The 23136-nt window shown below is 43.4% G+C and overlaps 1 protein-coding gene across 6 annotated transcripts; it reads left to right on the top strand.

Annotated features, from left to right (window-relative positions):
• The first annotated feature begins 938 nt into the window (after positions 1 to 938).
• LOC104932222 (transcription activator BRG1) lies at positions 939 to 17147 on the top strand. 6 transcript variants are annotated; one of them, XM_027285184.1, is made up of 34 exons: positions 939 to 1058; positions 4823 to 5087; positions 5186 to 5318; positions 6217 to 6675; positions 6848 to 6946; positions 7026 to 7281; positions 8209 to 8335; positions 8427 to 8600; positions 8702 to 8875; positions 8962 to 9129; positions 9220 to 9270; positions 9355 to 9485; positions 9594 to 9657; positions 9746 to 9858; positions 10327 to 10474; positions 10570 to 10733; positions 10817 to 10883; positions 10968 to 11078; positions 11162 to 11404; positions 11494 to 11607; positions 12085 to 12192; positions 12280 to 12366; positions 12450 to 12496; positions 12582 to 12748; positions 12828 to 12991; positions 13072 to 13338; positions 13872 to 13949; positions 14561 to 14779; positions 14866 to 15128; positions 15230 to 15338; positions 15429 to 15530; positions 15617 to 15749; positions 15840 to 15979; positions 16397 to 17147. In XM_027285184.1, exons 2-34 carry the CDS (start codon positions 4866 to 4868, stop codon positions 16427 to 16429), a joined length of 4935 nt encoding a protein of 1644 aa, XP_027140985.1. In that variant the 5' UTR covers positions 939 to 1058; positions 4823 to 4865; the 3' UTR covers positions 16430 to 17147. The 6 variants fall into 6 exon arrangements, with proteins under 6 accessions (XP_027140985.1, XP_019125095.1, XP_019125094.1 ...); XM_019269550.2 differs by having other exon boundaries at positions 977 to 1111; XM_019269549.2 differs by having other exon boundaries at positions 1018 to 1148.
• The last annotated feature ends 5989 nt before the right edge of the window (positions 17148 to 23136 follow it).

Raw genomic sequence — 23136 nt, 5'->3', positions numbered from 1 at the left:
GCCCAACGCAGGTCCTCTTTGTCGATTATGTATGTATATTATGTATGATTATGTATTTATGCGCTTAAAATTCAATAGCACAATCGGTAACATACATATGTACGGAAGCCCTAAAAGGCCATACATACATACATTTTAATCCACCCGTTTTCTCGTGATAACGAGATAATTAATTCGAGATCTCGAGAAAACAAAACAATAGTCTAGTGTATTAAAATTATGGATTGAAGGGATTTTACAGTGCTATGTTTGCTCGTCCATATCATGGGCTACATGCATTTGCCATACATTCTGTAATACGGACGCACTTGATTTAATACACTAGACTATTTTGTTTTCTCGAGTTTCTCGAATTAATTATCTCATTATCACGGGAAAACGGGTGGAATAAAATGTATGTATGTATGACCTTTTAGGGCTTCCGTAATTTACTTTCAAGATTTTTTCAAGTATTTTTTTTTTTATGTTTTTTAATGCTGAATTGGTCCTTAATTATAGAGCAACCAGGCTTCTTTCAGCCCAACTCAGGTCCTGTTTGTCGATTATGTATGTATATTATGTATGATTATGTATTTATGCGCTTAAAATCAATAGCACAATCGGTAACATACATATGTATATACATACAAGGATAAAAAATGTACACATACACAGTAATATACAGTCATTGGCTGCTCCCTTACATTAAAAATAGGCCAACATCTCTCCTCCTCTAGTAATTTATCCACACTCCCTTACATGCAAAGCGCTTTATCTCATAAATAAGGGCATGAGGTTCAAACTAACAAATATATTGTTGTTATATTTTGTTATATTAGTTGAATATTTCATGTGTTTTAAAAACACACAGCCGTGTCAGCTCTGCGGTGAAGATGAAGCCGCTGCACGCCGGCTCCCATCCCCCCACAAAGCCTCTCATCGACCGGGGCATGCGGGCGGAGAGGGGGCGCTAGAGATCCACTGCTGCCGGTCCCTGCGATACAATCTACCCGAGAGAGGAGGAGGGAGGAGGAGAAGGAGGAGGAGGAGGAGGTGGTGGAAGGAAAAAAACCAACTGGGTAGGTCGGTCTTTGTTTCTGGCTGGGAGGAAAATCAAGAGACGGTGTAACCGGTGAGGATTTTTTAAACACCATCTTTCAGCACCAAGTGTAAGTCGCACCGCATTTCTGCTATTAAACGACGCGAGTTTAACGTGTGTTAGAGAGGAAAACACGCTTTATTGTTTCTTTATTTTACCGTTGAGAAAGAAAAAGAAAGAAAAACAGAAAAGGAGACCCGACATTACAGAGCGGCTCTATCTCTCTCTCTCTCGCTGCTTGTGGCGGCAATGAATGAAATGTGCAACCGAGCCAAGGAGTACGGGAGGCGGGTTGGATCAATCAGTCAAGGCGGGGGCTGGATGGATGCAGAAGTTTGTCTGCTGTGCACCTACACATGTTTAAACATCTTTAAATAAATAAATAAATAAATAAATAAAACTAATGAGAGAGAGGAGAGGAGAGCGTGGCCGGGGGCTAGGCTAACACAGCTAGCACACGAGCTAACTAGCGCGCTAGGCTTTTTTCTTTCTTTTGTTTTTATTTTTAAACGTTCGGTTTTTAATATTTAATAATTTTAAAACAACAGCCCTTTTTTTAAGTGAGCACACGTACACTTTTAACACGTTAAACACAAAGAACAAGTCGGTTAAATGACGTAAATTGACGTCAACGGTTAAAACCCGGCTAGGCCTCGCTTAGCCGCGGAATGCTAATAATAAGCTAATTGTTTATTTTCACGTTAAATGTAAACAACGTAAACAACCGGGACTAAAACTCAGAAACACGGACAGTCCGGACACTTCTGTTATTAAACATGTGTGCTGTGTTCAGCAGAGGTTGTGTCCTGTTGAACTGAGCCTCGTCTGCTTGTTTTTTATCACAGTTTTGACACTTTAAATCACCTTTTATTTACCATAATTCAGCTTTATTGGCAAGTAAACACAAAAAGTTTGTCCTGCACAGCGAATATTATGTAAAAAAAATACAAGAAGCGTGTAATTATGTTAATTATGTGTGCATATGTTGCTCAGAGAGCCAGATATGTTGTTTTTTATCACAGTTTTGACACTTTAAATCACCTTTTATTGACCATAATTCAGCTTTATTGACAAGTAAACACAAAGAGTTTGTCCTGCACAGCGAATATTATGTTAAAAAAAAATACAAGAAGTGTGTAATTATGTTAATTATGTTAATTATGTGTGCATATGTTGCTCAGAGAGGCAGATGTTTTTTATTTTACATCCAAAACTTACTTTGTTTATTTATATAGCAGCTTTTTTGTTACACAAACATGCAGCTGCAAGAGCAAATAATCCAGATTTAGATAATACATAAATAAAATCAGGCCGTACAATCATGAAATGTTAAAAGGCCACAAGAAAATGATCCATTTAAAAAAAAAACTACAACAATAAAAGATTCAAAGTAAATAAAAACATATCAAGGTGAATAAACACAGAGGATACAAATCATCAAGACACTTTAAATCACCTTTTATTGACCATAATTCAGCTTTATTGTGAAGTATACACGAGGAATTTGTCCTGCATTGCAAACATGTAAAAAGTGTGTAATTATGTGTGCATATGTTGCTCAGAGAGGCAGATATGTGGTGTGAATGTGTGCATATGTTGCTCAGAGAGGCAGATATGTGGTGTGAATTATCTTTTTTTACATCCTAAACTTTATTTATTTATTTATTTATTTATATAGCAGCTTTTTTATACAAACATGCAGCTGCAAGTGCAAAGAATCCAGATTTAGATAATACATAAATCAAATCAGACCGTACAATCATGAAATGTTAAAAGGCCACAACTCAAAAATATGAAGGATCAATTTAATAAAAAAACAAACTACAACAAAAAACAACAACAAAAGATTCAAAGTAAATAAAAACATATCGAGGTGAAAGAAGGATCGTCAAGACAAAGTGTCCTTTATATAAAAGTCTTGTCGTGTGAATTATCTTTTTAAATCCTAAACTTAAACTTTGTTTATTTATATAACAGCTTTTTATACAAACATGTAGCTGCAAGTGTGTCACAGTGCAAATAATCCAGATTAGATAATACATAAATAAAATCAGGCCGTACAATCATGAAATGTTAAAAGGCCACAAGAAAATGATCCATTTAAAAAAAAAACTACAACAATAAAAGATTCAAAGTAAATAAAAACATATCAAGGTGAATAAACACAGAGGATACAAATCATCAAGACACTTTAAATCACCTTTTATTGACCATAATTCAGCTTTATTGTGAAGTATACACGAGGAATTTGTCCTGCATTGCAAACATGTAAAAAAAAAAAATACAAGACGCGTGTAATTATGTTAATTATGTGTGCATATGTTGCTCAGAGAGGCAGATATGTGGTGTGAATTGTCTTTTTTTACATCCTAAACTTTATTTATTTATGTATATAGCAGCTTTTTTATACAAACATGCAGCTGCAAGTGCAAATAATCCAGATTAGATAATACATAAATAAAATCAGACCGTACGTAAGTAAAAAAAAAAACATATCCAGGTAAAAGAAGGATCATCAAGACAAAGTGTCTTTATATAAAAGTCTTGTGGTGTGAATTATCTTTTTACATCCTAAACTTAAACTTTGTTTATTTAAATAGCAACTTTTTATACAAACATGCAGCTAAAGTGTGTCACAGCGCAAATAAAAACAGAAATAAAATCAGGCCGTACATAAATAAAATGTTAAAGGGCCACAATTAAAAATTCCCCCCCAAAAAATGAAGAATCAATTAAAAATAACAATAAAAAATAAAAAAAGATTCAAAGTAAATAAAAACATATTGAGGTGAATAAACACAGAGGCTACAAATTATCAAAACAAAGTGCCTTTATATAAAAGTCTTGTCGTGTAAATTATCTTTTTTACATCCTAAACTTAAACTTTGTTTATTTAAATAGCAACTTTTTATACAAACATGCAGCTCAAAGTGTGTCACAGCGCAAATAAAAACAGAAATAAACAATGAAAAGAATCCAAAATTAGGCCGTATAATTAAGGAGCAATTCAGCGAACATAAAAGTAAATAAAACCTGCGAGGTGAATAAGTTCAGCAGTGAATCACGAGGACTAAACAGATCTGTCTTTACAGCTGATTATCTGTCACAATTAGTATACAAGGATTCAGGATTAGATGTTTCATCCCTCACTGACATAAAAACTGTTTCCTGTTATCATCATTCGTGTTTAATGTGTTATCTCGAGCTGCTTTCTGAGTGTTTCATGTTATAATACAGAGAGTTGAGCTTGTTATATTGTGGTTAGCTCTGGCTGCGATCCTCAGGCCTCATGTCGGACGACTTTGTTTAGTGAATTTGTGCTTAAACATCCGTTAATCAACACGTCCAAAGAGTCCAAGTGAAATGTTTTATTCTGTAGCTTTCTCTGTGCATTCGTCTGCTCGCCGTGACGTTTCAGTCGGTGGATCTTTAAGCCTGGTTGCTCAAACAAGCCACCTGTAATGACGCCTACCTGTCAATCAAAGCGTCCACGCTCTTAATCCTGCATAACTTTAAGCCTTAATATAATGTGAACAGGTGAGTTGTATATAAATTCACCCTCAGTACAGTTGTCATGAACGGGGAAATTAGCTACAGAGACCAAAACTGTTTTTTGTACCAGGCTGTAAACATGTTTATTTCTGCTGTCTAACATGGGGACTTATGGAGACGGGCTCACTTCTGGAGCCAGCCTCAAGTGGACGGAGGTTGCCTCTATCTAACCTCTTCTCTCTCTCTTCTCAGGGTTACTTGCTGCTGCCACACATTCCCAGTTTTCCCCTGAGAGATGTCCACCCCAGACCCCCCAATGGGAGGGACACCTCGGCCCGGACCCTCCCCGGGCCCAGGGCCATCTCCAGGAGGCATGATGGGCCCGAGTCCAGGCCCTTCTCCGGGCTCAGCCCATAGCATGATGGGCCCCAGCCCGGGACCTCCTGGATCTGGACACCCTCACCCTCCACAGGGACCCTCAGGATACCCTCAGGACAACATGCACCAGATGCACAAAGTAATTAAACCCTCACAAAATGTACAAAATAAATTAAGTAAAGCGAACTGAAACTGAGTCTCATCTCATGTGTGATTTACTCTCTGACTTTTCATCAGCCCATGGAAGCCATGCATGAGAAGGGAATGCCCGATGACCCTCGCTATGGCCAGATGAAGGGCATGGGCATGAGACCAGGAGGTCACAGTGGGATGGGACCTCCTCCAAGCCCGATGGACCAACATTCCCAAGGTAAGAACGTCACACAAGATTGTGTTTTATGCAGCCTGTGTGGCAAGTTTTAGGTCCATATGACTCAAGGTAGAGTGTGACGGGGACGTTAGTGCAGCAGTAAGTACTCGTAGATAGATCTATCATGTCCAGTTGTTGGTAGTGTTGTAGAGGAGGTCCTCTCTGAAGAGCTGGAGGTCTTCAGGAGGTTTGTGAAGGTAGAGAGGGACGCCCCTGATGTGGGAGGAACTGGTAGGACGTTCCACCAACAAGAAAAGTTTGGATCGCCCTGAGCGTACGATCAGACCAGGCAAATTTGCAGCGTTGTTGCCAAGACCACCTAAAGCGAGACCAAGTCATGGATTCAAGACCAGGATCAGACAGAGTTTACTTAGGTAGCTAGTATGTTTGCCCAATTTTTTTGGGTGAGTTGTGGTCTCAATGATATTTTTAGAATATATTATATATACAATATGTTTGTGGTGAACACCTGAGAGAACTTTGTGTACACTTGGTTCATGAAATAAAAGTAAAATTAGATTTTAGGAAGTTGTTTTATTATGAAAAGCCAGACACAGAGACAGAGACACAGCTCAGGCAACCCGACCAGCCGGTTTCTCTTCTTGTGTTGTTGCTGCTGCCGGTTTGGCAGCGTGAGCAGACAGCGGTAGGCAGGACAACGGGAGGGAGGCGGAGCTCCGGGGCTTCCCCTTTCAGACAGCAACAAAAGGCAACTGCATGTAGGAAACCACAGAGTCAGTAAGCCGACACACACAAAGTGACATGACGGCAGTGTGTGTGTGATGTGGAGACGGTGTTTGACTGAAATAAAGAGATTAAACAACACGTCATAATTGTGCGTCAGCTAGAATATTTATTTTTGGCGCACCCATGATGCATCTGTTCGGTGTCCCCTCAGGTTATCCCTCTCCGCTGGGAGGCTCGGAGCACGCGCCCAGCCCCGTCCCAGCCAACGGGCCTCCCTCTGGCCCCATGATGCCCGGAGGTCCCCCTGGCCCCGGAGCCGGCCCCATGGAAGGCGGCGGCGGCGACCCAAATCAGATGGGTCAACCAAACCGTGGTGGTCCTCAGGGTCCAGGCGGACCCGGCGGTGCGGGAGGTGGCCCGGGCGGCGCCGGTGGACCCACTCCGTTCAACCAGAACCAGCTGCACCAACTCAGGGCTCAGATTATGGCCTACAAGATGCTGGCACGCAGTCAGCCGCTACCGGAGCACCTACAGATGGCCGTGCAGGGGAAGAGGCCCATGCCGGGGATGCAGCAACAGCCGATGCCCAACATGCCGCCGACCACAGGACCTGGAGGTGGACCTGGAGCTGTTCCGGGACCGGCTCAGGCCAACTACAACAGACCACACGGTGAGTCTGGACGTCTGTTTGGAGGATTTTTGTGAAGCGTCTCTTATTTTCAATGTTTTTGTAACATGAGCTTCAAACAAAGAAACATCTGACCGCTCAGCAGAGACACCTGGTGGCCGGACATGATTACATGTCCCCTACCTGTAAAATCTAATTCCTCTTCCTGTTTCAGGCATGGTAGGCCCAAATATGGCTCCTCCTGGACCTGCAGGAGTTCCCCCAGGTATGCAAGGCCAGCCCACCAACGGACCCCCTAAAGCCTGGCCTGAAGGTGAGCTCAGCCTCAGTCAGCGTTTGTATGTTTCAACGCGCACACGGTTTAATAACCGACCTCCTCTTCTCTCGTTTAGGACCCATGGTGAACGCCGCCGCCCCCTCCAACCCTCCTCAGAAGCTGATTCCACCCCAACCCACCGGCAGACCCTCTCCCGCTCCTCCCTCCGTGCCCCCCGCTGCCTCCCCCGTGATGCCCCCTCAGACGCAGTCCCCCGGACAGCCGGCTCAGCCTCCTCCCATGATGCTTCACCAGAAGCAGAACCGCATCACCCCGATCCAGAAACCTCGCGGGCTGGACCCAGTGGAGATCCTCCAGGAGAGAGAGTACAGGTGAGGCAGACTAATGAATGTGTTTATTTTTTATTGTTTAGATTTAGACGTTCGATAGTATTGAACGTTTTCCACAGACACAGTAATCATAGTTGTGCTTTACGATCATTATTGGCACGATGATGTCCGTAAGCGTCACTGAAGTGCCATTAATGACGGTAAAGCACACCCTCATGTAAAATTGCAACAATTACCAACCTAAATTAAACATAATGACAAAATACTCATAATTTAGGGTCTCTTATGTAACAGAACAGAGTTTATTACTCCAGTGCGTAGCCCGAGCCTCAATAACGACCTGCAACTGAGACGATTTCTGTTCCCAGACAACAAACGTTAAAGCTTCCTAGAGATGCATATAAACACAAAACTGCTTTGCCAGTTCAGTCTTGTAGTGAGTCGGATATCTGCTGAAAAATATCATGTTTCCACGGACAGGTCTGTGAATATTTTCAAGAATCTAATAGCCGATGAAGGATGTGATCCAAACATTTCCAGTAACGGCGTTTTTAAAAGAGAAAAAGATCGATGTTTTTATGTAACGAAATATTCAGCTTCAGTCCACGTTAGTCGACCTTTAGTCTTTTGAACGAAGCGAACTGAAAATTCAAATTTGTTACTTGAGCACGTTCTGAATGTTTAGTTGACCAATCAGATTGCTCGGTTGGTTCTGCCTATAGTTTAACTTTCAGTAAAACCATAAACAAACCCAGTTAATGACGCACTGAAGATTTATGTAACTACACACCTGATCCCTCAGTGTTTCAGTTTGTTGATGTTCTCAGCAGAGATGTTTGAGGTTTTATGGAGGAGCTCCTTCGCGTCCTGTGTTTGTTTACATCATCAGAGAGAAACTGGATGACTGGATCAGCCTGAAGAGAAGAAGTAGTAGTATTAATATTATTTCTTTTAAAATGTATTTTTCAGGCTACAGGCTCGTATCGCTCATCGTATCCAGGAGCTGGAGAACTTGCCCGGCTCTCTAGCCGGTGACCTGCGCACCAAGGCCAACATCGAGCTCAAAGCCCTGAGGCTGCTTAACTTCCAGAGACAGGTAACCACCGAGTTAGAGAAGTCTAACAGAGAGACGACTAACCCGTCGTTACCGGCCGATCATTGTTGACTTTTTCTCTTTGTGTCTACAGCTGCGTCAGGAGGTCGTGGTCTGCATGCGTCGCGACACCGCTTTGGAAACCGCCCTCAACGCTAAAGCTTACAAACGCAGCAAACGTCAGTCTCTCCGCGAGGCCCGCATCACCGAGAAGCTCGAGAAGCAGCAGAAGATCGAACAGGAGCGCAAACGTCGACAGAAACACCAGGTACGACACGTGAAACGACTTTTTTTTTACAGCAGCGTGAATGGATTTTATTGTGAAAGGATTCAATAATCTTCATGGTTTGTGTCGCTCTCTCCTGATAGGAATACCTCAACAGCATTCTGCAGCACGCCAAGGACTTTAAGGAGTACCACCGCTCCATCACGGCGAAGATCCAGAAGGCCACCAAAGCCGTCGCCACCTATCATGCCAACACTGAGCGCGAGCAGAAGAAGGAGAACGAGCGCATTGAGAAGGAGAGAATGCGGAGGCTGATGGTGAGACACAAAAATACGATACGAGCGTCGAAAGTTTTAGTCCGACACGAGCGTCTAACATCTCATCATGTGAATCTCGTTCCCAGGCTGAAGATGAAGAAGGCTATCGTAAACTCATCGACCAAAAGAAAGACAAGCGTCTGGCCTACCTGCTGCAGCAGACGGACGAGTACGTGGCCAACCTCACCGAGCTGGTGCGAGCCCACAAAGCTGTGCAAGCTCTCAAAGAGAAGAAGAAGAAGAAGAAAAAGAAGGTAGATGTTCAAAAAACAGGCGTGCATGATGTGTAAAAAACCAAAAAATCACATTTTCAGACGTTCTTTAACTTTATTTTTGTTTCTCAGAAGCCTGAGCCTGTGGACGGCGGTGCTGCTGGTCTGGGACCTGATGGAGAGGTGAGTTTAAAAGATCATCGCGTCTTCTCGGATAAGATGTCATCAATGATAATCACATAAAACTAACATCGTCTCCTCTCGCAGCCTCTGGATGAGACCAGTCAGATGAGCGACCTGCCGGTGAAGGTCATCCACGTGGACAGTGGGAAGATCCTGACTGGAGTCGAGGCACCTAAAGCCGGCCAGCTGGAGACCTGGCTTGAAATGAACCCAGGGTCAGTGTCACGTCTGATCAACACCGTTTTGTCTCTGATGTTCTTGGATTAAAAAGCTACAACGCTGACGTGTTTCTAACCTCATCTGAAACATTTGAATCCCTGCAGATATGAAGTAGCGCCACGTTCAGACAGTGACGACAGCGGGTCGGACGAGGAGGAAGAGGAGGAGGTACAGAACAGTCATCTCTACATCACATGTAAATCCTTGCAAGCAGTTTTCTGACCTCCTCATTTATTTATTTTTTTATTCTTCTCAGGAGGACGAAGAGGAGCAGCCTCAGCCCTCTTCAGCTGCATCAGATGACAAGAAGAAGATCCCCGACCCTGACGTCGAAGATGTATCTGAAGTGGACGTCCAGCACATCATCGAGTAAGACGAGAACAATCGCCACAATTTGTTGTGGCTTGTAATAACTAAATAAAAGATACACAAATACATAAACTTAAAGATATGTTACTACACGTTACCCTGTGGTAAGAACTGCCACTCCTGTATTGGCGAGGAGTCCACATGGTTGTGGTTACTGTGGAGAGAGAGTAAGAATAAAAATATGCAGATATTGAACATCTGAAATCAGCATAAGCAGTATGGCATGAAATAGACGAGTTAAACATAAACGGTACAAAGAGAATGCAACGTTAAAGTAAGGGAGCGTTCCTCCTCGACATCGTGTAAGAAAGTGGCAGTGACGAAAAACACAGCAACGAGAACAAAGGTGTCGTAACGAAGTAAACACTGTACTCGTGTTCTCATGGATGCATGAAAATCCGAACATCTGTGCAGAAATAAACCTCTGAATGCTGCAGCAACTCACCTTGTGTTGTCTTCTTCCTCCAGACACGCCAAGCAGGACGTAGACGACGAGTACGGCAGCGCAAGTTTCAACCGAGGCCTGCAGTCTTACTACGCCGTGGCTCACGCCGTCACAGAGAAAGTGGACAAACAGTCCACACTGCTGATCAACGGGCAGCTCAAGCAATACCAGGTATACGTACAAAGTTATTCTAAGTGTTTGTGTTTGTGTGTGTGTGTGTGTGTGTGTGTGCGCTGAAGCTAAAACTTTGACCCGTCTCTCTGCAGATCAAAGGTTTGGAGTGGCTGGTGTCGCTTTACAACAACAACTTGAATGGCATCCTGGCTGATGAGATGGGTCTGGGAAAAACGATCCAGACCATCGCCCTCATCACTTACCTCATGGAGTACAAGCGCCTCAACGGGCCCTTCCTCATCATCGTACCTCTCTCGTAAGTCTTCCTCGGTTTGTCTGTGAGTTCATGTTCGTGTCGAGCTGATAAACATTTCTGACGTGTCCTTTTTTTGTTTCCAGAACTTTATCAAATTGGGTCTATGAGTTTGATAAGTGGGCACCGTCTGTTGTGAAAGTCTCCTACAAGGTCAGTGGCACCTACTCGGATATTCAAGTCAAAGAGCGTGAACTCTGTTGTTGAGTATTCATTGAAGTCGATGTTCGTTTTCAGGGTTCTCCAGCTGCTCGTCGTGCTTTCGTTCCCATCTTGCGTAGCGGCAAGTTCAACGTGCTGCTCACTACGTACGAGTACATCATCAAAGACAAACAAGTGCTGGCAAAAGTAAGGAAGGCACCCGCTGCTTTAGTTTGAAGTATCTGTCTTTTGTTTTTCTCTTTCTAACGTCTGACGTTTCCCCCCGAAAGCTTCGCTGGAAGTACATGATTGTAGACGAGGGCCATCGTATGAAGAACCACCACTGTAAGCTGACCCAGGTCTTAAACACGCACTACTTGGCCCCGCGCCGTCTGCTGCTCACGGGCACTCCTCTGCAGAACAAGCTGCCCGAGCTCTGGGCCTTACTCAACTTCCTCCTGCCCACCATTTTCAAGAGCTGCAGTACGTTCGAGCAGTGGTTCAACGCCCCGTTCGCAATGACCGGAGAGAAGGTGAGTTTTGATCTGACTGGGTGTAAGACCTCTACGTAACTTTGAGCTGCAGCGTTTAGACTGTTTCCTTTTTTTTTTTTCCTCTCAAGGTTGACCTGAATGAAGAAGAGACCATCCTGATCATTCGACGTTTACACAAGGTGCTCAGGCCTTTCCTGCTGCGCCGACTCAAGAAGGAAGTCGAGGCTCAGCTGCCCGAGAAGGTCAGATTGTTACGAGATTTTTATTGACTTGGGCTTGAATTTTTATGCTTGAGATCAGTCGTGAGGAGGTTCATAAGGCATCGCAGGAGCTGGATGTTCCAGATGTTTATCCATAATTTACGCCAACTATTTCAGCTGGAAACTTTTGATCGTAAACACACCAACTACGTCGCATATTTAGAAACACATAAACCAGAAAGATAAAGTCTGGAAGGCAAAACTCTTCTGTGGTTTGAGCCACCACATGATGTATACCTACAGACGTCACACGTCTTCTTCCATGGCATTTGCCACCGTGTTTCTAGAGTAGCCCACACTGGATTTAGATGAGGTCTTTCGCGTCTTTCGCAGTTTTGTAGCTGCTGTAGGCAGGAGATCAATAAATCCCACAAACTGGTCCTTTAACTCAAATATGTGGATGTAGTTGTTGTAATTTGGCCGGCTTTTCTAAGTTTCCCCTTCGTGTTTGGTTTCTAGGTGGAGTACGTGATAAAGTGCGACATGTCGGCTCTGCAGAGGGTTTTGTACAGACACATGCAGGCGAAGGGAGTGCTGCTCACAGACGGGTCAGAAAAAGACAAGAAGGTAAGAAGACGAACTCCCTTAAACTCTCTTAAGTGTGATCGGTGAAACTTTTTGTCGACGTTTAAACGTGTTTTTTCACTCTTTTAGGGTAAAGGTGGCACGAAGACCCTGATGAACACTATCATGCAACTGAGGAAGATTTGCAACCACCCGTACATGTTCCAGCACATCGAGGTAACACACAGACGCTCCACCTTTTTAAATCAGACAGTCGCTGCTTGTTTCTCGACGTGACCGTCTCTGTGTTTGTCCAACAGGAGTCTTTCTCTGAGCATCTCGGTTATTCTGGTGGAATCGTGAGCGGGTACGTAAAATCTTTTAAACCGTGTGTGTCTTGTTCTCGCGTGGACATAATAAACACACTTATTCTTCTTCTTCTCTCCATCCAGCCCCGACCTGTACCGCTCCTCTGGGAAGTTCGAGCTGCTGGATCGTATCCTGCCCAAGCTGAGGGCCACCAACCACAAAGTGCTGCTCTTTTGTCAAATGACGTCACTCATGACCATCATGGAGGACTACTTTGCCTACCGTAACTTCAAGTACCTGCGTCTGGATGGTGAGCAGAAGAACAACCTCACTATTGAACAGTCATGAAAGATTTGACACTCACACTCTGATCTTTCTCCCTCCAACAGGAACCACCAAGGCAGAGGACCGTGGCATGCTGCTGAAGACATTCAATGACCCGGCCTCTGAGTACTTTGTGTTCCTGCTCAGCACCAGGGCCGGAGGCCTGGGCCTGAACCTGCAGTCTGCTGACACCGTCATCATCTTCGACAGCGACTGGAACCCTCATCAGGTACTCAAACATACCTATGATGGCGTCTTAGATGAAGGCGGTGCCGACGCTAACATCTTTTTAAACGTGTTCTCCCACAGGACTTGCAGGCTCAGGACAGAGCACATCGTATCGGGCAGCAGAACGAAGTCCGCGTGCTCCGCCTCTGCACCGTCAACAGCGTGGAGGAGAAGATCCTCGCGGCTGCCAAGTACAAACTGAATGTTGACCAGAAAGTCATCCAGGCCGGCATGTTCGACCAGAAGTCGTCAGGCTATGAGCGCCGGGCCTTCTTACAGGCCATTCTGGAGCACGAGGAACAGGACGAGGTCGGGGCTCGAGGAGGCTGCCGCTCTAGGGGGGCGTGGGTGGGTGTGATCTGAACCTGTTACAACATCGCCCACCCACCCACATCCGCCTGTGCGCTGTTCCACCTCTTCATTCTCCGTTTTGTTTCCTTCCCTTCCTCTTCTGTCTCCTTACTCCCTCTCTTCTCAGGATTTCATCAGTAGAGACTTCCTTTTCTCTCTTATGTATTTCTGCTTCCGCACAAACCTTCGATGGTTAATATGATACTTTATCTTTCACACTTATTTAAACTCATTTCCCCTTTTTATTCCTCTTTTTCTTTTCCTCCTTTCCTGCTTTTTTTGTCTTGCAAAACTTTTTTTTGTTGCTTCGTTTTTTGTTTTTTTTTTGCTTTTTAACTGCAGTCCCATCGAATGTCCCTAAGCTTTTGTCCTGTACTCCAGACCTAGAAGTGATTAACCGTATGCACTGAACTGCTTTCGGCCCCCTTTTTGTGTACATGAGAGTCAATAGTTCAGAGACTTGGCTCTGAGGTGCCACACGAATATGTCGTCACTCTCTCGTTACTCACTTTTTTTTCATTCGTCTGCAGGAGGAAGACGAAGTTCCCGACGACGAGACCGTCAATCAGATGATCGCCAGAAGTGAAGAGGAGTTCGAGCAGTTCATGGTCAGTTTGAATCAGCGATATTACACTTGAAGGGTGTGCTTTAACGCCAATATTGGCACGACTGTGATGCGGGCAGTGCCAATATTGATGGTAAAGCACACTGTCGAGTGTATTATCGTGATTATACCAACTAATCAAACATATAATCAAAATGTTTCATATTTTAGGGCAATTTTGTCTTAAAAATGTGCGTTTTATTGCTCGTTATCTCAGTTTTCATGGAGATACACGGGGTCAGACTAAGGTCGCTTCAGTCACGATCCAGCACTGAGGCCTAACCGTCGCAGGGGTGTCGTCACCAAGCTTCTAAATCTGAGTGTGGCTCGTAATTTACGCTGCAAAATAGTTTAAATAAGTTTAATTTGGTTTGTGAAGGGAGAGAGCAAGCAGTGGTTGAGCGACACAGACAGTGAATGAGAGTGAGGGAGTGCCGGCATAAAGCCGGTTAATCAGCGAAATAAAACTGAATAAATCACGCACATATAAACACTAAACTACCTTTTTAGATCAGTTCAAGTTATCTGCTGACAGAAATAATTCATCCATGGACAGATTTAGCTCCTCAGTCTGTGAACCTAAACTAAACTAAACCTCCTTTTTATTTACTCCAGCGGATGGATCTAGACCGACGCCGCGAGGAGGCCCGCAACCCGAAGAGGAAACCTCGACTGATGGAGGAGGACGACATGCCCAGCTGGATTTTGAAAGACGACGCCGAGGTCGAGAGGCTAACCTGCGAAGAGGAGGAGGAGAAGATGTTTGGCAGAGGATCCCGCCAACGCAAGGAAGTCGACTACAGCGACTCGCTCACTGAGAAACAGTGGCTGAAGGTGGGATGATCTCGTGTTTAGCTGTTTTGAAAAAGACACCGCGAGTAAGAAATGAGTCGCTAAGTGATCGTTTCTCCTCACCGCAGGCCATCGAAGAGGGAAATCTGGAGGACATCGAGGAGGAGGTGCGTCACAAGAAGACGACCAGGAAGCGCAAGAGAGACCGCGACCACGACGGCGGCCCGTCCACGCCGAGCTCCAGCAGCGGGCGAGGGCGCGAGAAGGACGAGGAGGTGAAGAAGGCGAAGAAACGCGGCCGCCCACCGGCCGAGAAGCTCTCTCCGAACCCGCTGTCCCTCACCAAGAAGATGAAGAAGATCGTCGACGCCGTCATCAAATACAAGGATGGGTGAGAACATTACAGAGTTTAGACGAAGCAACACGTGCTTCTTTTGATTCGTTAAGCGTCGACTCACGCTGCATACTAAGATCATACTTGCCTCGTCTCAGCAGTAATGGGCGACAGCTGAGTGAAGTCTTCATTCAGCTGCCGTCTCGTAAGGAGCTGCCCGAGTACTACGAGCTCATCCGCAAACCGGTGGACTTCAGGAAGATCAAGGTGAGGATTGAAACACCTACAACTCTGTTCATGTTGAGATAAGTTGGCAGCTGTTAGTGGATCATTCATTCCGTTCCCTCCGTCCATCAGGAGAGGATCCGGAGCCACAAATACCGCAGCCTGAACGACCTGGAGAAGGACGTGATGCTGCTGTGTCAAAACGCCCAGACCTTCAACCTGGAGGGGTCTCTGGTGAGTGAAGACAGAAGCAAACACACTTGAATATGTCCAAAAGGAACAAGCTTAAACAAAACACTTCCTTCCTGTGAACCTTTCAGATCTACGAGGACTCCATCGTGCTTCAGTCCGTCTTCACCAGCGTCAGACAGAAGATCGAGAAGGAGGACGAGAGCGAAGGAGAGGAGAGCGAGGAAGAGGAGGAGGAGCCGGACGAGGGCTCCGAGTCTGAATGTGAGTATTTTTATTTTTTAAAACATTATCAGACAAGGAGGTGAAGAGGTCCCTTTTTATAAACACTTCTTCATCTTTGTGTCCCGTCAGCTCGTTCGGTGAAGGTGAAGATCAAACTGAGCCGGAAAGAAAAAGGAGAGCGAAGCGGGAAAGGTCAACGACGACGGGGCCGCGGCGCTCGGGCTAAACCTGTGGTGAGCGACGACGACAGCGAGGAGGAACAGGAAGAGGTGAGACACGCAGACGAAGAAACAAACGTTACCTGCAGCTCAGTTGCAGCATTTTTTAGATTTGTCCAGAAACGCCTCACTGAAGAGTCACTTTGTGTATCTGTTGGTTTATCCTGAGTCTGTTGACTGAAATGTGAGCTCACCTCGGAGTCACTCAGAGTAAATATTGAACATCTTCTGACACTTAAATGTTTGTTTGAGATCCGTCTGTCTCGGCAGCAACAAACCCTCTCAACATCTGTCAACATGCTGTCTGTGGTTTGGACTGTCGAATAAAACGAGATATATTTGGAAACATCAACTTCACGCAGATTAAATCTTAAGTATAATCGGAGTTAGGACCGCTGACGGTATAAAGAAAGGACGTCGTATTCTCAGTAGTAAACGTTTGTTTGTGTCTTGTCGTTTTTGTTCCAGGAGCGTTCGGCCAGTGGCAGCGACGAGGACTGAAGTGGAACCAACTCGTGATTGGACCAACGGCCCACTGAGCCCTCTCGACTGGACTTTATATATTTTACTTAGATACAGCAGGGAGACAGTCAGTGGAGGAAGGCCTAGTTTTACCTAGATGAGCTGATTTTTAGTGAGACAATTGTACTCTCATTAAAGTATACCATTAATTAAAAATCAATTTAAAAAAAAAATAAAAATATGAAAGATATGAACCATCCACTTCCATATTTAAACCATTTCCCTGTATGAATAGTAGTGTCTCTTTGCCTTTTTGTTTTCTCCTGTAAGTGGAGCATTGACGGAGCCTGACTTATAGACTGATCGTGGGCCATAAAGACAGCTAACTGTTTTTTTTTGTTTAGTTTTTTAAAAGTGGTATTAATTTGTCGTCTTTTACGTTAAAGACGAGGCGTACACGTGAACCAGGAGTCACTGCGTCACCCTGAAGTCCCCCCCACACCCTCCTTTTTTTTTTTTTTTTTTTTGTCTTTTCTCGAATGCATGTCGTGCGTGTCTGTGGAAATGCACCTGGATGTGTCTTCACTTATTATCTCTGTGTTTAATTTAAGACTACAAGCGGGATCACGGTACATCCCACCCTGCAGCCCCTCCCTCTCAGGTTGTGTTATGTAAAGGGGGAGGGAGGGATAGGACCATTTTCTCGTGTCGGTGTCACTGGATTCCAAAAAGTACAATAAAGGCATCTCATAATTAATCTCTGATCTCGGGTTTCTTATTACCTGCACTAACATCATCTGGGCACTAGATGGCGCCCTCGGCACACGCTGAAAGCTTGTTTGCATCCTCCTGATATCATCAGTCGTTGTAAAGTGTCAAGTACAACACAGTTTCCAGTTCAGTCACGGTCGTATTTCATTTTTATTCACGATCTCTGTTCTCAATCTGGTCAATGTGGTCGCCAAATGGTTGTAGAGGACTGAATAACACGTACAGTAAAAGACTTGGAGACTTGAAAGGAATGATGCAACGCTGCTGTAGGATCTTTTTAGCAACAAGTAATAATAAGTTTGTGTTTAGAAGCCAGAAAAGTACAAAATGTAACAGATTCAAAGATGATAAAAGGTTAGAGAAGATGCAAATGTTAAAAATGAGTTTTAAAAGAGTTCACTGATTCGGCGAGCATCGTCTCGTGGGGCAGGTCGTTCCAGAGTCGAGGCGTCCTGATGGGAAAGGTGTGATCACCTCTAGTTTTTAGCCTCGACTCTGGAACAACCAGACGTGACCCGCCCAATGATCTAAAGCTGCGAACTGACTCGTACAGGGTTAACGTGCTGGCCAGACCTCGATGGGCTTTAAAAGTGATCAGTTAAATCTTAAAATCAATCCTAAGACGCACAGAAAATCAGTGAAAGTGTGGCAATGGTTTTTAGAATATATAAAGGTGTGGATTTCAAGGTCAGACTGTGGGAGCATGGCCTTAACTCTGTCTGGACACGTTTGTTGACACGCAGTTGGCAGTCTGGCAATCAATCACAAGAAAGTCCAGGCAGTCCAGTACAACCTACATTGTATGGAGCAATTTTGGGTTTATCGAAGGAGTTCAAGTATCTCGGATCTTGATCATGAGTGATGGAGAAAATGGAGCGTGAGGTGGAACAGTGTTGTCAGAATTGCAGAAGTTGTACCAGACTGCCGTCGTGGTTCAGAAGGTGAAACTCTGGATCTTCCAGTCCATCTACGTTCCAACCTTCACCTGTGGTCATGAGCTTTGAGTAGTGACCGAAAGAATGAGATCACGGATTTGGCGACTGAAATTAGCTTCTTCTGCAGGGTGGTCGGGCTCTGATCCGGATGCCTCCCGGACACCTTTCTTTTCGTCCAACTGGGAGGAGAAATGTATGTGGAAAAAGTTCAAGACCGCTTGATTTCGTACTATCAAATAGTAATATCTAGTTTTTCCTATCACTTGAAGTACTGCAGAAATCTTTGCGGGTACTCTGTAGCAGTTACAGAAGCAGCCTTAGGGGGTTACTTCTTGATCTCTGATACTGATCTCACTCCTCAGAGGTTTGCTGACCCTGACATACATGAGATTACACATCCACGTGATCTTTCTAGTATCTTGGGGGCACATGCCCCCAACACCTGAATAAACATGTGGGCTTGTATCTGCTATGAATCGGCTGTGTGGGTGATTTCTAGTACATTGAAGGACCAGCAGGACTCCCCCAGCAGACTAGTTTTACTGTGTGAACGTGTTTGTACAGTTGTGTTACACGCTTTTATTTAGATCCGAATTACCCACCTGGAACATTAAACCTTCAGGATGAAATCTGCCTCAAAATGATTCAAACTACCAAGAGCAAGAAGCTTCGCCCCTTTTTTATTGTGTCTTATCTTCTTTTTTTTCCAGGGCCAAATTCCTCCAAGAAACAGGTCATTTATCGAGCCAGCACTCCCTGTCCAGTGCAGCCACTCCCCCTGTTCACAAGCTACAATCACCCCCCTTGTGTTGGTATGATACAAAACATGCTAAAGTAACTAAATGTAGACGTCAGATTAGAAATCTGTCTTTGTCCTGTGGTTCTGCTGCAGACAACACTGGACCGGGTGTTTAGTAGTTAACTGCAGCTGGAAGAACCTGATTTGAACTTCAGGAGGAGAATTCGGTTGCAGCCAACACACTGTTTGTTTTTTCAGGAGGAGGAATGAATGTGAAAAGGAGTTGTGTGTGTGTGTGTGTGTGTTTTTGGCGGGGTGGAGGTGGTGAGCATACTGGAAGAACCAGGAGGTTGAGATCATTCATACTGAAAGAAGGGAAAGTTGTAGTAGAGAGGGGTGTGTTCAACAGTTTAACCTCACCTGAACTTTTCTGTTCCCGGTTTTATAAAGTCGAGGTGTTTTTTAACGTCTCCGCAGTGACTCTGTCTTGGTGTGTTTGTTTGTGTGTATTTAGATGTGAGCTAACAGCGTCGGGAAAGTTAAAAGGTTAACACAGTTTGGAAAAACTTCATGATCCGAAGTCGGTCAGCCGAAGGACCCAGTTTTTAGCAGAGGCCTGAAAATTCCTTGTCACTTTGTATTAGATACAATGTGCAGTACAGTCGGGTCAGAGGTGGACGGGTTCGCTCTGTGGGAAGAGGCCAGCGCCGGACAGAAGATGTGTCCAACAACACAGTGCATGGCTCTGGTGTTCGCCCCAACAGCAGAGTATTACAGACCAAGGAGGGATTTAATCCAACATTTTGAGAATAAATCTGAGAACAAACATATAATATTTCAGATTTTAAATCCAAATGAGGAGTTACAGACATGAATTTACAGAAACACTGTTATTTCACAGATTTTCCCCTGAATTATTCCAATCAAACGGCTACATATTAAATTAGAGATAATTACTGTCAATTTACATACATTTGTATGTTATTTAAGAAAGCAGAAAACGTGCTGCATTAATAATATAGTAATTTTTCTGTAACAAAAATGAGAATTAAATATAAGTTTTCTTTTATCTTTTATTATCAGTTTACGGTTTAGGAGTAAATGTATAAATTTAGTTCTTTTCGAAGTAAGTTTAATTTAAAAAGTATAAATTATAAGTCTACACTGTAAAAAAAACAAAAAACGAAAAAAAACACAGACATTTTTGGCTTTGTGACCTTGACCTTAAACTCTTTTCACAACAATTCTTTCCTTTGAGGTAAAGTTGTGATCTTGAGGGAAAAAATTCATGAACCATGAATCATCTTGTGAGCGCTCAGATTTATCTCGTGAACCTTTGGAGGCCCCCGCCCAGTGAGATAGTTAACATCAGCTTGAACTGTTAGAACAGTAAAAAGCTACTTACAGATCAGTAACAATCTAATAATGTCACAATAATAATAATGTATCATATTTCTGAATTACAGCATCTCCTGACCTCAGTGAAACCTCTGAGGTTTAATGAGGGTTATGCTTAGTCAGGCACGGTATTGGTTGAAGATGCAGTCACATTTCCCTTTACTGAAAACTCTATAGTTAGTTGATGATTTGCTGCTGCTGTGCATCTGTGTCTCTCTATCTCTATCACAGGTTCCACTGCTACTGTAATCATTGTGTCATTCATTGTAATTGTACAATCTGTTTGTGTTGATTTGTTCTGTACACATCCTGGGAGAGGGATCCCTCCTCTGTGGCTCTTCCTGAGGTTTCTTCCACCTTTTTTCCCTGTTAAAGGTTTTTCCTCACTCGAACCGAGGGTCTAAGGACAGAGGGTGTCACTCCCTGTACAGATTGTAAAGCCCTCTGAGACAAATGTACTTTGTGACTTTGGGCTGTATAAATAAAATCTGATTGTCAAGTTTTTTATGTTTTCATTGGGGTTTTCTATATTTTGTTATTTCCAGGTTTGTTTGTTTTTTTTACTTAAAACCGTGTTTCCAAAAAAGTTTGCACGCTTTGTAAAACTGTAAATAGAAACAGTGTTATGATTCGTCTCAGAGCTCCTCTCACTCTTAAAGCGGACGCTAACGCTTGCTGTACATATTTCATCGCTGGCAGCGGTGTGACGGTCTTGGCCTTGATCCTTGAATTCCTTTTGTAGCTTCTGTGAAGCAGATCCTCGGCTGTAAACTGAAGAAAAGAAGTAACCACGACTCTGGATTTACCGACTGGATGATGTTTTGTTTTCACGTGCGAGGATCTCTCACATGTGTTTTTAACAGTTTTAGTCCACATTTATCAGCGTTACACTGAAGGTCACACATGATAAACTGTCAATAAAGACTATCCACCAAGGGTTTTCCATGTTATCTGAATGTATAGATAGGAAACAGGGTCAATGTATTTACTTACAACTTGATTCTTGTTTTGTTAAACCCATGTCAACGATCCATGCCTCTTCCACGAAGCATGTTCAAAGAAAACATCTGGATTTATCTATTTCACTGTTTTCGATTACAGAGGTGTATTTCTGAACTATATGACGCTCACTCTGGTCGGTTCAAGGTTTGTTGTTTTCGTGTTTTATCTCCTCAGATGTACTTTATCTCCTCTGTGTCGCCTCCTTCTGATGTAAAGCTTATAGTAAACTATCGAATGGACCCAACAAAGTTTGAGACTTTGATCCTGAAATAACCTGCTGTGTTTTTATGAGGTGACTAACCTCAATGTAGGAAGTAGCTACATAAAGATTAAAGCTGTGATGATGATGATGAAAAGTTTTACTCACTGCCTTAGTTAGTTTATATCTTTTATGTGAAAGTAATTAACTTTACATGCATAGAGTAAGTCAATAAAAACATGCGCATTGTTTTAACAGCCCCAGAGAAGAACTGGACCACTGCTTTATTAGTTAATTATTGAATGTCTAAAACAGGCCAGCTGCCAGCTTTGTCACAGACCACATCTGGGGACAAGTTCTGGACTTCAAACCAGTCGACCAGGGACATCTTCTATCATTCTACTCAGGAGGAAAGTTTCTAGAATAAAGTCTGAAAGTGAATGGCTCAAAAGTCATAACGTTTCTGGGAAACTGGGAAAATCAGAAAAGTAAAAGTAAAAAACCTTTTTACAGTAGTTTTCTGTTTTTTTTTATGTATACAAAACATACAGAAAATTACAGACATTGTCTGTTAATTAACAAGAAAACTGATGTTATGTTGTTTTACGTGTTATGACAATAGTGACAAATTACAGTTATTTCTCGTTTTTGTACATAAACATATTATCTACAGTATTTTTCTACTTTCTTAAATTACATAAAGATGTATGTAAAATTACAGTAATTATCTGTAATTAAACATGTGGCTGTTTGGTCATAATAATTTAGGGAAAATCTGTCAAATAACTTTTGGATTATTTTACTATCATTTGACCGTTTTTTTGTTTGTTTGTTTTTACAGTGTAAACTGCTCATTTGCACCTAAATATTAAATATTCACATTTGTTTTTCTCAACTTTATTATCCAAATGTTGATGATTATTTCCTCCATTGGTCCTCTTGTACTTGGCCCTCCTAACTCCTCGCTCCGCCCCTGTTCTGCATACATTACATTAATCAGATTGAAACTTAACCAATGCATCCAAACACTGAAAGGGTTAAACTCATAGTAAATTCCACCTCCACGCAGCTCCGCCTCCCAATTGTTGAGGCCGTCCGCCTCAGAAATCACACCACTCCAGGTCCCGCCTTCTCCCCTCCCGGGGCCCCACTCGGGTTCGTCCCACCCACCCCTGGACCACATTGAAATGGGTCTGATGTTGTTGTCAAACATTACAGTGTGCAGTGAGCATCAGTCCATAGACCATCCAGCAGCAGGAGCATCTTTAACACGGCGGAGCAACAATCTAGTCCCAGCAGCTCCATCACAGTTAAACATTTATTTTATTTGTTTTTTGTTTTTTTAATGAGTGTGCGGCTAAAAATCATGATCCGGTCGCTTTTTGCGTTTTTGTTGTTTCTCATCTGCTGCCTTGATCAGACAAGTAAGTTCATTTTATTTCATTTTTAATTAGTCATTAATTTTTTTTGTGTTAATTAGAGCTGCAGCTTGATACAAATGTGTATTTTTTAAGATTATGACCATGACTGTGAGCAGAGGTTTAAATTACCCACTCCTCTGACAGCACCGGATGCAAGGTGATGGGGGGAGGGCGCAAATATTCAGTGAATGTAGGTCAAACCTCTCCATTTCTTTCTCAATGAATATTTCCCAGCAGCTCCACCTCAGATATTTTTAAATCCTCCATAAGTCATCATGTGT

This window comes from Larimichthys crocea, chromosome XII, assembly GCF_000972845.2.
Source record: "Larimichthys crocea isolate SSNF chromosome XII, L_crocea_2.0, whole genome shotgun sequence".
Classification (NCBI taxonomy): Eukaryota; Metazoa; Chordata; class Actinopteri; family Sciaenidae; genus Larimichthys; species Larimichthys crocea.
This window is presented reverse-complemented; position numbering and strand designations above follow the sequence as displayed.

Excerpts from the sequence above, each read along its gene's own strand:
- LOC104932222 (XM_027285184.1), top strand. The coding sequence starts at position 4,866 with ATGTCCACCCCAGACCCCCCAATGGGAGGGACACCTCGGCCCGGACCC. Across the intron at positions 13,339-13,871 it reads GCCGCTCTAGGGGGGCGTGG|GAGGAAGACGAAGTTCCCGA; the intron begins GTGGGTGTGATC and ends ATTCGTCTGCAG. Across the intron at positions 15,531-15,616 it reads TCAACCTGGAGGGGTCTCTG|ATCTACGAGGACTCCATCGT; the intron begins GTGAGTGAAGAC and ends TGAACCTTTCAG.